This window comes from Metopolophium dirhodum, chromosome 1 (genome assembly GCF_019925205.1).
Source record: "Metopolophium dirhodum isolate CAU chromosome 1, ASM1992520v1, whole genome shotgun sequence".
Classification (NCBI taxonomy): domain Eukaryota; kingdom Metazoa; phylum Arthropoda; class Insecta; order Hemiptera; family Aphididae; genus Metopolophium; species Metopolophium dirhodum.
Genome location: NC_083560.1, coordinates 93,602,533 through 93,619,863, shown reverse-complemented (window position 1 = coordinate 93,619,863; position 17,331 = coordinate 93,602,533). Strand labels below are relative to the sequence as shown.

The window sequence follows — 17,331 nt, the reverse complement described above, 5'->3', positions numbered from 1 at the left end:
AGTGTTCCTCTCCACAATACTTACACGGGTCAGGTGGTAGTCTCCTCCCCGTCATATCGTTTTGGGTACTACGTTGGTTTGGTTCTTTTGATTTCGTTGTTTGCCACTTCCATCACGTTTTGTTTTTTTCGGGTATGGGGTTGGGTGGCGGGTCCCCTGTCGTGGGATCTAGGACACCTGAGATCCATCGTAGGTCGCTGTATGTCGTTGGCTGCTGTAGGCGTATGTGTGTGCGGTATTCCCACTAGTTGCGTTCCCGTTAACCCAGTGTTAAATGTTAATTCGGCGCGCTAGTTGGTTTTTGGCCCACGCGAGTTCGCTGAGTGTTTGTCTGCCTGAGACCATGTCCACCAGTAGCTGTGATTGAATTTTTGCGTTGTCAATTTTTTTTAAAACTACGCGGAATTCGTCTCAGGACAGATGGTGATTTTGATGGTGTTCCACCATGTATTGGAAGTCACTTTTAACTGCGGTTCTACGGTTCTTGTCCAGTCTGCTTTGTGTATGTGTGCTTGGAGTAGCATTGATTCCGTGCTAATAATGAAATTGAACCGTACGGGGTCTTCGGGCATTGTCCCGTGGTATTCGGAAAGCGAGGATCTCGCTGTTCTCATGCCCTCGTACGGTATTAGCACGGATTGTTCTAGTGGTTGTGTGGTGGTATAGCGGGTGTGGGTTTGCGAATCGAGTGGTTAGGTTCAGGTACGGATTGTGCCCGGTGGAGTCACCGCCCACCGCGTCATAGCCCGCACCGTAGTCCGTACTTTCGTTTGCATACCGTTGTGACCCGTTTCCGACCCCTGTCACTATATTGTGTATCGGCGACGTTACCGGTGGTTGCCGGTTGTCGATGGTGCGGAGGTGGCGGCGGCTCTTAACAATAAATAATAGTCGTGTATAAGGCAACGACTCGACGATCGACGTCGACGACCATGATAACGGCGAAACGCAAGCACGGTGGTCGACTAACACACCGTACTTAACGTTTATAATTGCGCGGATTAATAGGGCCACGATGTGATCACACCTACAACAAAACGGCCGGACGCGACAACAGCGCACGGTCAGCTCAACTCGAGCGTACGGAAGACGGTTATATGTCGCCGGCGGCCACTGGCCGCGCGATGCGCTGTCTCGCGGACCGGTTGCCACACGGCGTAATAAGAACGGCGGCAAATTCGAACATTAATAATTAAAACAATTACTGAATCGGGTGGAATTATATTATAAATTATTATTGCAGTGGCCTTAAGACAGAATAATTATTATTATTCATTACATTTAATAGTTTACAGATTTTATAAGGATAAATAAAAAGTTTGAAATTACTTCGGATGAAGAAATATCTACAGCAGTGTCTAAATGGATGGCACAAGCCACCAACCGATTGAATCAAAAAAATAAAACAAAATTATCTGCAACTTAAAATGTATTTTTATTACCTAGATCAGTGGTGGCCAAACATTTTTTACCTCGGGCCAGAAAAAAAAAATTTTTACCGCGGGTCATAAAATTTTTTTTTACTTTTAATTCATCAGAATTTTAGGTATAGGTATATAATTTCATATTTAACGACGTTTTTATTGTACTTAATAATTTTAATGTCTTTATTTAATACTTAACTTAATAATTACTACAAATGAAAAAAAAATAAATCGGCTTACATTTCCAAAAATTATTTTTAAATAAATTATTAACTACATATATAAAAATAAATATAAATATACAAAACATCGTTTTACACTTACAAAACATATTTTAAAATTTATTAATTTGTTAATGTGTTATTTAATAAAGCTTTGAATATATCTTCTCCTGTTGTAGTACCACTCAAACTCTCCAACGCTCCCAACTCTTCTGTTATTTCAAAATTTGCATTCACACCTCGTAAAAAAATTAGAAGTTGTGCCGTATCTATCATATCTGTACTCTCATCTAATGCTATTGAAAAATATTGAAAAAGTTTTACTCTGTCTTGCACTTGTTCAAACAAACATTTATTCCCAGGACATATTTCATCAATAACAATATGTAACATACACTTCACAAATTCTCCATAAGAAAACGATTTACTTTCTTTGGCTATTAACTGAGCAACTCGATAACTAGCACGGACAGTAGACACGTTTTGTTCACATTCTTTCTTAAATATATTTTGTTGAAAATTAAGATTTTTTTTTAAGAAATTAAATTTTTCTACTCTTTCTTTTCCTTCTAGATTTTTAAATTTGTCTTTATGTTTAGTTTCATAGTGTCGTTTTATGTTATATTCTTTTAAAACTGCAATAGTTTCTTTACATATTATACACATACCTTTATTTTGCCATTCTATAAAAAAGTAATCGTCTACCCACTGATTTTTAAAAACACGATATTCCGAGTCGATTTTCTGTTTTTTGTTAAACATAATAAACTTTTACAATACACAATGTAATAACAACATTAACTTTAGGCTCGGGCCACACGATGCGTTTTTTCCGCGTTGGAAAATATGAACACGGAAATTCCGCAATAGCCGTGTTCGACCACACGATGCGGAATTGCCGGAATCAAAAATGTATTTATTTTTATAATATAAATAATACATTAATTGATTTATATAATTTATGTTTTAATTGAAAATCTAAAAATACTAAATACTAATATTATACCTACGTTATCATGACCAGCTGACATAGAACCAGTCAAACTTCTGCTTACGACAAGTACGGTCGAATTTGTTTCACTATGAGTGCTCTTTTAAATATTATTTGTGCTGCGGAAGCATCCGGTGAACTAGATGAACCTACTTCGCCAAGACAATTTTGGGTACATCCACTCAATCAAAAAAGAGAGAAGGATTATTTGTTCGAAAACTTTTACACTTCAATTCGAAAATTCCCTCAAAAGTTTTTTGAGTATTATCGAATGTCACTAACTTCTTTCGATGAGTTATTGGAAATAATTCGTCCTAGTTTAACAAAGCAGCATACTAATATGAGGAATCCAATATGTGTTGAGCAAAGACTTACAATTACTATAAGGTAAAAAATATATTTTTTTAAATTATCATAGATTAAAATATGTACTATGTACTTACCTAATTTTATACACATCAAATATATTTATAATTAGTATTTTATAAACAATCAGTAAATAATTAGAAGTAATAGTTTATTTGAGAAAACTGAAAACTAAAAACAGTATAAACAATTTATTTTATCTTTATTACTAAAAGTATAAAAAAAAATTAAAACCCTGTAGGAATGCTTATATATTTTTTATAGTAAAATAAAATAAACTGAAATGTATAAACCATATTTTAAATTTATTAAAAGTTAAAGTTAAATTATCTCAAAAAAAGAATTGTAAGTGTTTTTTATATGGACGAAATTGCATCAACTTGATTACGCATATTAATATCACTAAAAATTTGATATGCTGAACTTTGTATACCTACCTGTAATTTTTTACAATTACTAAAATATAAATATGGCTTGTACAGATACGTTATGAAAAGATGTATTCTTTTTTTATTAACTTCTAAGTACAAAAAAAAAGTATAAACTATTTATAAAACAAAAAAACTATAAATTGTAAAAGGAATATAAAATATAAATATTCTTACAAATATAGTTAATAACAAAAAAAAACTGTTTAACTTTCATAAACTTTTTAAAATAAATATAAATATCACTTTTTGAAAATACACTTAATTAACATATTTTAAATTTGTTGGTTACCATCATGGGGATTATGTGGAGGAAATTGTTGTGGCTTTGGTTGATAAAGTGGTGAGTTTTCAGAAGAAGGCTGTAGTTGAGAATATTGATTTGCAGAAATTGGTTCAGAATATATGTTATGGTGTAGAGTATCTATTGAACTTTGTGATTGAGATGCTTGTTGGTGTTGGTATGAGATTGGAGAAGACGAATTAAGCGCATTTAAATACCCAGGATGAAAATATGGAGCATTATTTTATTGATGAAATACTGTAGTTGGATACAAATTATTAAGATTTTGTGGACGAGATTCATTTTGAAAAAATTTAAGCACGTACATTTTAAATTCCAATTTTTTGCTATCACTCAATTGCTTTACCTCAGGTAGTAAAGATTTTAAAAAATGTTCATCTGCGTCAGTGATTTGTTGTTTTTCCAGGTGGTTTAAAAGTTTGCTTTGAAAAATAGTCATCTTCGGATTTTTTTGATTTTTTTTCGAAGTACTCGACGAGGTGTTCTGTGCGCTTATGATGGACGTATCTAGTTGCTGTACAGATGGGTCCAATAATGTATTATTATGATCCTCAGCTTGATCATCTGTATCGGAAACCTGTTGGTCAGCTTGTGTGTCGTTTGTAAAATTTCCTGAAGTACTATTCAAATAAATAAAATTATGTGTTACTTAATTATTATAATAAAGACGTACTTAAATATGATATCGTAAAATATATAGAATAATACTTAATAAAAATAATAATGTAAATTGTAGTTATGAAAAAAAAACGAAAAATTTACTTTCTTTTTTCAGCAACGGGTTGTAAAAATGATAAAATATCAGCGTAATGGTATTTTTTCTTTTTTGACGCATTGGAACCAGATGGGGTCGACTTTTCTTCTTTGTTCCACTTTATATAATAGTCCCGAACATTTCTCCATTTTTTTTCTTTTAAATCTTTAGCTTAAATAAAAACATCAAAATAATCTATTTACTAAATTATTAATATATAACACATAAATATTATATATTTTGTTTTATATTTTAGATTCTGAACAGAGTGAGGAATGTATTGATTTTACAATGATGTGTTTTTATTTTCTTTTTTTTTTTTGTGTTTGAGAACAAAATTTGGAGCAGTACCTAATAGCGCTTCAATCTTAAAAATCAGGGGTGGTTTCTGGTATCAAAGTGAATGTATATTATATTTTGGGGGGTCAAAAGTGAAAAAATTATTATATTTCGTTTATTTTTCAGCTATTTATAGGCATTTTAAATAATCGGTTTTTTTTATTTTTTTTACAAATGTCGTTTAACATTTTCTGTCTGTTCCAAAATACTTAAAATTTTAATAGAAGATTCCACACAAGTTAATCTATGAGTTATTCAAAAATGATCAAAAATTCCTGTTTTACCTTAGTTTTTTATTTGTTTTTTCCCGGCGCTTTTAAACAAAAAATTTTAAACTTTGACCTTCCCAATGCACCAACTAAATTCACTTTCCCTTCGAAGAACATATTGTTGAAAGAAATCAAAGCCATTTTACTTGACCCAAACAGTGATAACCGACACAAAAATAAAAAAAAAATTAATAAATAAAAAAACACATCATTGTAAAATCAATGCATTCATCGCTCCGCCCAGTCTAAAATAATTTAAAATGAATTGAACAATTTAACATAATTAAGTACTTAATACAAAATTAATCCCTATACTTTTTATTGAAATTGCTTAAAAAAGTTTATGAAAAATAAAGTTAATTTCCTATTAAAAACGATAAAATTGGTATATTTAGTTTATCAAAAATTGATATATACGTTCCAAATCGACAATATTCATAATTCGATATCATTTTAAAAAGTAGAATATAATTTAATTTAATTTCAATATTAATAAATACAAAATGTTGTCAAATACTGCGTTTTTCAGGTATTTGTCGACCGGGACTTGTTTCAAAGCTCTACAATTTGATTTTCACGTTGGTAAAAGTACTATTGCGGAAATAGTTAGGGAGACCTGTGTTATTATTTGGGAAATTCTACAGCCTACAGAAATGCCAAAACCTACAAGTGAACAATGGCTTGGAATAGCTGATAGATTTTATCAAAGTACAAATTTTCCAAATTGCTTGGGTGCCATAGATGGCAAACACTTAAGATGTAGGAATCCCATAAACTCCGGTTCATATTATTTTAACTATAAAAAATTTTTTTCTATTATATTGATGGCCGTAGTTGATGCTAATCTCAGATTTATTTGTATTGATGTTGGAGCTTACGGGAGGGAATCAGATTCTACTGTGTTTAGACAATGCACATTTGGTAAAAAACTGTATGCTCAAGAACTAAATATACCAAAACCAACATGCTTACCTAATACAGAAAGTCCTCCATTACCGTATGTGTTTTTGGCTGATGAGGCTTTTGGTTTGCATACAAATTTGTTGAGACCATATCCTGGACGAGGTTTAAATGATAAACGGCGTGTATTTAACTACAGGCTTTCAAGAGCACGAAGAACGGTCGAGTGTGCATTTGGAGTATTATCCAACAAATGGAGAGTATTACATACTCCTTTATTAGTGGAACCAGATTTTGCCGACGAAATAATAAAAGCTTGTTGCATTTTACACAACTATGGTCGTCGAAGGGACGGAGCTACTTATGAAGATATGGAGTCAAATTTGTTGGTCGATGACTTAGAAATTCGAGGAGTTCCAGCAAGAGCACAAGGGATAGAAGTTAGAGACGCATATGCAGATTATTTTATAGGTCCAGGTTCAATACCATTCCAATATAGATTTATTTAAAAATTGCAAATTAAATAATAATACTTGTAATCAAAAATTGTTTTTTTTTTTTTTTTTAAATGTATAAACTATAGGTTAGCTATACAATTGAAATACGAAGTATATCAAACATAGCAGGTAAAATAATAATTAGTAATTAATACTAGCTATAGTAATATTATTTAAATTTTTTTTTGTGATACTTATATTATTATAATTTTTTAATAATTTTAATACATACAACTCTCGTTGTTTTTCTTAAATTATTTGTAGTTGACTTTTATATAATGAGTAATATTTTACCTAGACTTATGCAGTAGATAAGGGATAAAAAATGTGAGTTAAATGAACTTTAAAATAATAACTGTACCTACATTATTTGACTACAATTATTAAGTTGTAGAGGGTAAAAACAAAATAGTTGTGTATTATGTATACTCAAGAGTAATTGAGTAAGCAGTCTGGCAGGTATAGAAATAAAATAAAAATAATAAGTTATATTATTTTAATTACGAAAGTAAAGATTAGGTATAATTATATTAACTTACCTTTTTCGTCTTTTTGTGATGGCGAAAGCTCATTCCAATCGGCATACATGGCTTCAGCGACTGAATTCCAAGACAAGGCCTTTAGATTTTTGTCACTATATTCCTTTGACCCGACATCCCATAAGCATGGCCTCGACTCAATTTCAATTATCATTTTTTCATAATCAAACATTTTTTAAAAATGTTTACTACTATTATCAATACAATTTAATAAAATAAATATATATCAGCACCGCATGCGGAATACCGGACCGTGTGGACGGCTTAATTTGAAATAATGTTATTTTCATTTGTGTCCGGTTACGGCAATACGAAATTTCCGCAGCATGTTGCGGCAGGTCGCGGAAATTTCCGGGCATGCCGCGTCGTGTGGACGGTTGCATTTATAGCAATGTGTTTTCGTTTTGAACCCTGCCGCATGCGGAATCGCCGCATACGATGTCTGCGGAAAAAACGCATCGTGTGGCCCGAGCCTTATATTAGTTACGTCCTGACCGCAGACGATTAGACGAATAACGACTGATCAGCACGATGGCTGTAGAAACTACAATGTAGATAAAATTGGTCGCGCAACGAGCATAGTAATAGGTATTACTCGTTGTAGGTACCTACATTGTTGTTTCTACGAAAATAAGATAAGATACGATAATGCTATTTATATTATGTTTATAGAATAATATTAGAATGTATACTGTATTTTTAATTTTTTTTTTTTTTCGTAAATGTAAAATATTATAGTTCTTTCGCGGGCCAGATATCAAATGATGGCGGGCCGGATTTGGCCCGCGGGCCGTAGTTTGGCCACCACTGACCTAGATTATTACAATATTTCTTAATTGTCTTAATTCACCAATATAATTATGCACAGTATTTTTTTTTTGTATTACTATTATTTTACCTACATATAATAATATGATGTTGAAAGTTCCAACTATGAATATAATATATTATTATGTATATGAATAAAATATTTTGCATTAATTCAAATTGTTTTAAAACGTATTTCTATTACTATGTAGTAACCCGTCGCTGTCACCTGATTGATTACTGCACACTTCTTTAACGACGAAGGCTACGTGCACGACGTTGCACTGGATCGGAGAATGGTAGTAGTTTGGTTAAATTAATCGTTCAATACAATTGTTATGAATTTAGATAATATGTTTATTAGAACAATAAAATAGTACAAGTTAGTTAAGTTATTAAATTTGTCGACAGAATGTATAAATTCTGCCGGAGAATAATTACAGTTTACACTTGACTGGGATTTTGTACTTAATGTGGACGGCGATGCGGCTGTTACAAGTCCGCGACCCACACAAGTACAGTAAGCTGGGAAAACTTAAGTCTATAAAACAGGGCACCCCTATTTATATGAGACATGCCGGGATTAAGAAAAGAGCGATTGACGTCATAAGAATGGTGTGATGTGTTGTTGATCAGCATTATCCAATGAGGTGGTAGCAACAGTGACCTATTTTGGTGGCGTGAAAAGCCGCCTGGACTTTGGAACGCCGTTTTTATGTAAAAACGTCAGTTTACTACATTACCTATGATTACTATAATTACCTAATCTATCATCATAATTCCTAGTATTAATTAGTTAATATGAAGTCAATATTTTTTGTAATTGTGTTATAATTTGTATTGTAATTACTAATTTGCATTGTAGTTATAACTATTCGATTACTATTGTAACGTCACAGAATTTTAGACCTCTGTTAATATTATAGTAAACCCCTGGGTGTATATAAAATAAAAGCAAGTAAAGGTAGCAGTGAACAAATTTCTATATTTGTTGTAAAACTTATTATTTTATTAATATTTATATAGAGCGACTATCGCATTAAGGTCGCTAAGAAAACTTAAAAAAAACATTAATTGTTGTGTAATGGAATAATGTAAATTAATGGAACTTCCCAGGTGAACGATGAGGAATCGGAAATTGAAATTGGACGTGAAATTACTCCAAAACGCAGCATGAGACAAACAAAAGCATTTCCAAAAAAGAAGAACAAAACAAAAACTGCATCATCTGTTTTGATGGAATATTTAATAGTTAACGAAAATAATGAGTCAAAGGAAACCACTCATGTACCTACATCCAATAGACTCATTTTTCCATGGTCTGGCTGCTACAGTAAAAACATTCTCACCAGAATATCAATTCATGGCAAAAAGCAAACTTTTTAGTATAGTGTCTGATTTAGAGTGGGCACAATTACAAAATAATCAAATGAAACCATCAACAAATTATTTAACAACAGACTTGGGCTCTATTCATCCACAACGTCAATGACGGGATCACAAAATAGTCTTCCATATTACGGCAATAGACTGAGGATACCACTAGACAATTCATCATCACTATACGTTCAGACATCAACTACATCTCCTATTTCTTAACTAGCTACATCACCACCACAATCTACTCAAACATTTTTTGAAAACTTTCAGTGAGTAATTAAATAAAAAATACGATTAAAAATGTTTTTTAAATATTGTAAGCAACAAGAATTTAACAAGATTAAATATGTTAATTAAGTAATAAATAATAAATAAACAAGTATAGTGTATTTAATATGTATATTTATTATAATATTTACCTTAAACAAACCATTAACTTTTCCTTAGCACTTATAGATTCTCGAAATGGTGTATTTTGTTTCGTAATTTGTCGCTCAATTTTAGATAACAGAATATAAAATTGATCTTGAGACATTCTGAAGTATTTGTAGAATAACGTTTCTTCTTCGCTCAAATCATTAAACAGTGTATGATACTCCCCAAATTGTTTTCTTTTTCTTAACATTTCTCGTATGCATATCCTTTTACGTCGGTTTCTGTTCTCTTCTTTCTCGTCTAAAATGATTGCAATTATTGCCAATTTTTTCTTGCTAAATTTTGGCATAATGAAGTTATAATATAATAAATTAAATTTTCATTAAAAATAACTAGATATACAATTAAAAAACACAAAGCAGTGACCAAGTTTATCACGTCGCGTCGGTAATATTCCCGGGGCGTTACTGCGTTTTGACGTTTGGGTGTGAATGGCTGATATATTTGACGTGACGTTGCCGGTCTGTGACGTGACGTTGACGTTCCGTATAGTGTGAGACCCGCAATATGAATACCCTGACCTTCCCCACTACAACATAAATTGGACGACACCGGCTCGCGACTGGACACCGTCGGCCAGTCACATTTTTGTTGTTCGCACGGTTTTCCGACTAGACGTCGCGAACTATCACGCACCTGTCCACCGACATTTTTTTTTTTATCCATATTTGCAACACCCGAGATGATGGGCTAAACGACCACGTCGGGCCCGATGCCGGGTGAAGCCGCCGTCGTTCCAGTGACCGACGCCGATGGGCCATGTCGACCACGAGTGGGTCGACGGCCAGCAGGCCAGTCTATCACAGCCGTCGGTCATCACACCTGACCAACATCGTCGTCAGCCAGCCACTCAATTCAAGTCATCATCACCATCAGTTTGCGTAATGTACGGAAAATATTCCCCCCAAACCCCTCTGTTATTTTGTCAAATTTATATATAATATGTTATTATGTATTGCACAGTGTGCAGGTTCCTTTTTCTTTCGCTTTCCGTTCCCACCGTCCTACGCGATATGCGGTGACCCAATGGTTGGCGATCCGAAACAATATTATTATGTGGGAAAGAAAACATATCTTACACGCAGTAATTGTTAACCCTAGGGCGGATAGTTCAATCTGTGTAGAAGTCGGAATGCTTTTAGAGCAACTAATTTCACGACGTATATTATCCACGGACCATATATTCGAAGAGTAAAACATAATAACAACAACACAAGAAAATTAAATATAGTAGTAATATGTAACTATAGTAATAATAATATACATACATTTAATATTTTATTTATATATTCTAGCTCTCAAATCCGTTTTTTCATAATGGATTTCGAATTCACTATGATCAATAGGACCGAAATATTATTGGTATCCGGCGCTATCTCCAACAGTTTAGAAAAATATAAACCGATGAAACTGGAGGGGAATCCTCTTGTACTTACACAAGACGATAAGTTAAGGAGGTTCCGGCGCCGTGACTTGGGAAAAGTTGTGCAAACAATCAAAAGGGTATTCCGGAGTAAACCAAACTTGACCACACCATTGTTGGACCAATTATACAAAAGTATAAACCATCAGGGGGAGTCGACTTTGTCAACGGTATACCTACAGAAATATTTGCACATCGATAGCAGGGAGCCAATAATAGTTTTTTGGAACGGAACGACAGATCTAACAATTGTAAAAAGATTAAGGTTAAGGGGTATATTAGCGTTTTTAAATATAACGGCGTACAGTGATAGGAATAATAATGAATTTAATTTAAAACTAACTAACATAGAAACAAGAGAAACCTTATATTCAGGGTACATAGGAAAACTTAATAAAAACGGCAGGATGTTAAACTTATTAGAAGCACATGGATTGGTGTGCAATACGAATCATCATATCACGCATTGTCACGATCCAATTGCTGATGTAATTTTAACCAAATGCGTTTTTGACTATGTAGTCACGAAAATAAGGCCGATATATTTGTATAGACTAGGTAGAAAATATAGGAAAAAATAAAATATATATAGAGATTTTTAGGATAATTTCATGGTGAAGGTAATTACGTAGACTTAACACAGTTATATTATTTTAGATTTATCGAAGAATTAAAAAAAATATTAAGCACCGAAGTACATATTTATAAACTTACGGAAAATAAGATGGAACCGGTATGCTTTAACTGGCACATATTAAAAGCAAACAAAAGATTAAACGAACGTTATGATTTCAAAAAATTAAATAAGATAACCAGAAATATTGAACTCTTTATGAATGACCATTGTAACGGAGAATGTAAGGAATTACTTAAATTAATAGAGAAAACAAGAGATCCAAGCTATATACTCGAATATCCTAAGTAAATGAAATTATGTTGACATATATGTGTAACAGTTTATTATATTATTCACATAACTTATCAATTGGTGGAAGATTTATTATAACTAACAAATATTGTATTCAAAAGGGGAAATATAAACTTATATTATATAATAAACTAACATTTTAACACTTCTAATATTGTAATTTCAGGTAATCAAAATTTATATTATTATGTATTCAAATTTTATCTTATTTTAAAAAAAAAAAAGAACACAATGTAATTAAATAATATTGTAAATTACATTATAAATGTAAAATGTCATAAAATATGTATAACAAATTGTAACCTATTATAACAAAATTGTAAATGTAAAACATATATATATCTATCAATTATTGTAACTTGTTATAAACAAGATTGTAATGAAATGTAAAAATTATAGCAAATTGTAAATGTAAATGTATACCAAATTGTAAAATCAACTACTGTTGACTATTGAACTTAAATAGTATTGTTAAAGATTCTTAACCTTACAGGCTAATAATCTTTTTTTTGGCAGGGAGGTGTAAAGGAATAGCTTTACGCACTCAATTCATGTATTAGTATATAAGTATTATTATACTCGGAGAGGCAGTTCTCCTTGAGTTGTTATGGTCTCCTAGACGTAACCTCATAGTTAGAAACTATATCCTATTTTGGCAAACTAATCAAGGGGAGCGGCCAACAACAAGTCACGAGCGCCGGTTGCGAGAATAACAACTTATTGAAACAGCTACATACACCGCCCCGTCCATGCGCAGGATCCATCAAAGGAACCGACATCATATATAGGAGGGCTGGAAACACAGTAAAGACAGATGTACCTGGACCAGCAACGCAGAAGCGACTTCACGCCACTAGCCATATACAGGACGACGACTACTACTACTACTACTATTACCACGACGATACTATACATTTACATATACATTGTATTATAAATCTAATTTGGCTACCATTATTTCCAAATCATCTACATAGTGAATCCCTGAAGGGGCAGCACGTAACAATGTACTCGAATAAAATTATGTAATACACAAGCTGATCTTATTACAGAATTTATAGTTTCTTCTTTGCAACTAATTGGACCCTCAAAAAGTCTGAATTTGGATACCAACATTTCAAATGCACATTCAACACTTTTACGGGCCCTCGATAACCTAAAATTAAATATTCGTTTCTTCATGTCTAAAATTCGTTTGGGATAAGGTCTCATAATATTATTTTTTAATGGAAATGCTTCATCAACTACAAAATAAAATGGAAAATTTTCATTATTATCAGTTAAAGGTAGTGGTTTTGGTGAAGGTAAATTTAAAGTTCTTGACTCCAAGCAACGGCCTAATCCCGAAGTTCGAAAAACCGCACCACCACTATTCCGTCCTACTTCTCCTACGTCTACTGTTGTAAACAACCCATCTGCGTCAACACTGGCCATAAGTACAATCGAAAAAAAATATTTGTAGTTAAAAAATGTTGAGCCTGATTTGGGGGGGGGGGGGGGGGGGCATTTTATTCTAAAATGTTTGCCATCGATAGCACCCACACAGTTTGGCATATTCCATAACTCATAGTATCTATTAGCAATATTTGTCCATTTTTCTTCAGATGGCCTTGGAAGAAATTTTGGTTGAAGTGCTTCCCAAATACCTTCAGTCGTAGTTTTAATTATCTCACTTATTGTAGACAATCCCCTCATAAAAATATATGTTAAACTTCGGTAGCTAGATCCAGTAGTCAAATACCTATTATATAAAAAATAATCATGTGTAAAAATAAAATAATTAAGTTATATATTGTAAAGAAAATAATTTTTTTTTAATAATTGATAGCAAAACTTGTTCAACCTTCCATTAAATTTTAAAGTTTTTTGTCTCAGCCGAAAAATTTTAATCGACATTTATAAAAATAACAAAAAAAATTAGAATATTTCAAATGCCTATAAATAGCTGAAAAATTAACGAAATATTTTGAAAAAAAAAATTCTTCCTGTTGAGAAAATGTCACTTTAAACAACTGGTGGAAGTTTCAAATTTCTTCGATTTACACTTTTTGAATAAAAATAAATATCCAAAAATCGTTTGAGGCTAAATCGTTGTTTTATGTGATTTCTAACTTGTACTTATCGCTATTAAAAAGAATCATAAATCGTAAGTCACAATTTTCATAACATTTTAAATATTTATACCTAAGGTTTGAATATATTAATTGTTTTCAGTTGCGACTTGTAAGGAAAAATGGAGAAATTTAAGGACCGTGTTTCTACGTCATTTAAGAAAAAAAACACCTAGTGGATCGCAAGCTGACTTTTCGAAAAAATATTATTTGTACGATGCTATGCAATTCCTTATGCCATTCATAAAAAGCGGAAGACAACAAAAAGGTAATTTAACATCTCCACAACCCGAAACAGAAATGTCGCCAATGTCAGATGTGAATATTTTTGATGATGTAACTGAAGATGAATTTCCAAACAGTAACCATACAGTTAATTCAGAACCTGTTCTCGATCAATCAACTTCTCAACCGACTCAACCTATACATAACAAAATGTTGAATAATATTGGCCATCAAAAAAGTAACAAAAAAAAAACAACTAATGAAATTGATGTGGACAGATGTTTCATCGATTATTTCAATAACAAGAAACATAAACCAAACGATAGTGCCGATGAAAAGTTTTTATTAAGTCTATTACCAGATGTACAACAAATGAGTCAAACACAAAAAAGGAGATTTATTTAAGAGGGAAGTGTTGGCTGTGATTGATTAAATTTTGGAAGAACCAACTGCATCCACGCCATCTACATCAGATACAGGAAATACTTATTCTTCGGAAACTGACAATTCAACACTACCAAATCACACTGTGGATTCATATAAGGATAACGAATTTGATTTTTTATTATTAAATTAAGTATTTAGTTAAGTATTTTTCTGGTTTATTTTTTTTAAAGCAATTGTTTTGTTAACTAAATTTCTAATTTTTTAAAATTCTAATTTAAAAATTTCTAATTTACTAATGACTTATGTTTATTGAATTTTCTTTAATAAATTATATAACTACATAAAAATAAAATGGATTTTATAATTGAATTGAAATAATTACCTCAATCTAATAAGAAGTCTTTCTTCAACGCTTACTGCTTGACGAAAATTAGTATCTTTTTTCCTTATACTTGCTTCTACTATATTTACAAGGATTGTAAATGTTTCGGGATTCATGCGATAGTAACCATGAAATTTTTCTGGATCTTGATCCAACTCTTTTGACACAATAAATGTACTGTAGCACACATTTCTAATATAGTGTGGATGAATCCAAAACCGCCTCTTTCTTTTTTTTAAGTATAAATAGGCAACAACAACGTCATCCTCAGATGAAGACATATTTAATTACCAAAAATATTAAATTACTGACTTCACTACTTGAGATACACTGGGAGACAACTGACTACTGAGAGGATATAACACTCACTAGACAACATAATAATAAAAAACAAACAGTTGCAGTTGCAAAGTATGTAAATAATTCATTCAATGAGAACACTGAACGCAACGCAATTTAAACTCGACTGCAACCCAGCGAGTTGCACGATCGAGTTCCGGTTGCAAGTTGCTTTGGTGAGAACAATCTCTATAAGTTATATAATATTACGTAGATTATGTACCATGTACGATGTACGAAGCGTAATCAACCGCCGCCGCCACGCAAAATCAAATAGACATTATAATCTCCTGCGCGAATCGCCGTTTATATTAATTTTCATTGGCACAAATCGCTGCCTATATTATTTTCTATTACACTATTATCATCAGGGTGCGAATTTTCACTATTTATAATATTATATTCATTGGGCGTGAATCGCCGATTATAATATAAATTTTTTGCTGGCGTAAATCGCTAAGGCCGTTCGGTGACGCACGGTAGTGGTAAGACACAAACGCGAAGTATTTTGGTGATTAGGCAGAACGGACTATCATTATCCGTACAAAATAATCGTAGGGACCTGCACATTTTACAATATACGTATTTTGATCCTTTTTTTTTAATGAAAATCTATGCTCTGTAATATAACACTAAACATAATATTGACATATTGACAAAGCGTAAATAAATAAACATAAAATGCAACTACCAACCATTAATTTATTTTCACTCAATAATAACAAGTAATAGTTAATGTCGTCTGTTTTATTAGTTATTACTTTTAAAATGATTTTACTTTCAAACACAGTTCTTAAATTTCGATAACTTTTATGGTTTGGAAATCAAGTCATTATGTCCATGACATTTAAGAATAAGAATAGTGGAGCTCAAAATCGCAGGAATAAAAAAAAAATAATTAAAATTGAAAACGAAAAGTTGGCAAACACTTTTGAAAAGTGGGTTTCAACATCTAAAACAGTGTCTTCTAGTTCATTATTAAAAAACCCTGATGTTTCTGTGGAAATCAATGATTTTGATAATTCACCAACAATTGAAGAATCTCTGGACTTTCCTCTAAAAAAAAATCACACAGAACCATTGAATGATACGACCATGAAAAATATCACAGTCATCGAACAATATGATGGAGATATCGAGTATAGGGCCAATTTTAGACATTTCTGAAAGCAACGATAATGTTGAATCAAGACATTCGAAGATAATTTCTGTTACTCAACAACACATCATCGATTACAACAACCCTCCATCATGGACAGTGGACACGTATAACTGATGAAATGAGAATAACTTTGATTTTGCATGGTCCGGATCAAGGTAAAGATATCGACTTTAGAAGTATTCAAACAATAGATGGACGTCGATTTCTCCCTCATTGGTTTAAGAAACACTTACCCAACAGTGAAACCATAGACCGTAATTGGTTAGGTCCAAGAATAAAAATGCCCTATTCTGTTTTCCTTGTTGCCTGTTTGAATATCGACAAACTCTGATAACTTTGATTGCTAATCGTCAAGAAAGGTTTTCTGATTGGAAAAATATAAATAGAATTGAAGATCATGAGACGTCACCAGATCATCTAAAATACTTTGTTCAATGGAAAACCTTAGAAGCTAGATTGAAAAACTCTCAAAGTATTGATAAATCATTGCAAAACGCAATTTTCTTGGAAAAAGAGCGGTGGCGTCACATCCTTCGAGCGATTTAAATGCGATCATATTTTGTGCTAAGAACAAAGGATTACGAGGCTCAACGTCGGTAATTGGAGTGCAGGGAAGTGGCGTGTTTTTGGACATCGTTGAATTACTCAGTAAGTACGATAAAACACTAGAAGAGCTTATTTCGAATCATACAAAAAGGTTAGTCAATTATTTATCACTAG

The 17,331-nt window shown here is 32.3% G+C and overlaps 2 protein-coding genes and 1 pseudogene across 2 annotated transcripts; all 3 read left to right on the top strand.

Annotated features, from left to right (window-relative positions):
• The first annotated feature begins 2,727 nt into the window (after nt 1-2,727).
• Nucleotides 2,728-9,438, top strand: LOC132946137 (uncharacterized). The gene is made up of 5 exons (XM_061015981.1): nt 2,728-3,023; nt 5,626-6,138; nt 6,196-6,436; nt 8,956-9,212; nt 9,300-9,438. The coding sequence occupies exons 1-5, from the start codon at nt 2,728-2,730 to the stop codon at nt 9,436-9,438; spliced, it is 1,446 nt and encodes a 481-aa protein (XP_060871964.1).
• Nucleotides 9,439-10,989: 1,551 nt separating this feature from the next.
• On the top strand, nt 10,990-11,658 carry LOC132946128 (uncharacterized). The gene has a single exon (XM_061015970.1). It carries the CDS (start codon nt 10,990-10,992, stop codon nt 11,656-11,658), a length of 669 nt encoding a protein of 222 aa, XP_060871953.1.
• Nucleotides 11,659-11,801: 143 nt separating this feature from the next.
• Nucleotides 11,802-14,900, top strand: LOC132946119 (uncharacterized; annotated as a pseudogene).
• The last annotated feature ends 2,431 nt before the right edge of the window (nt 14,901-17,331 follow it).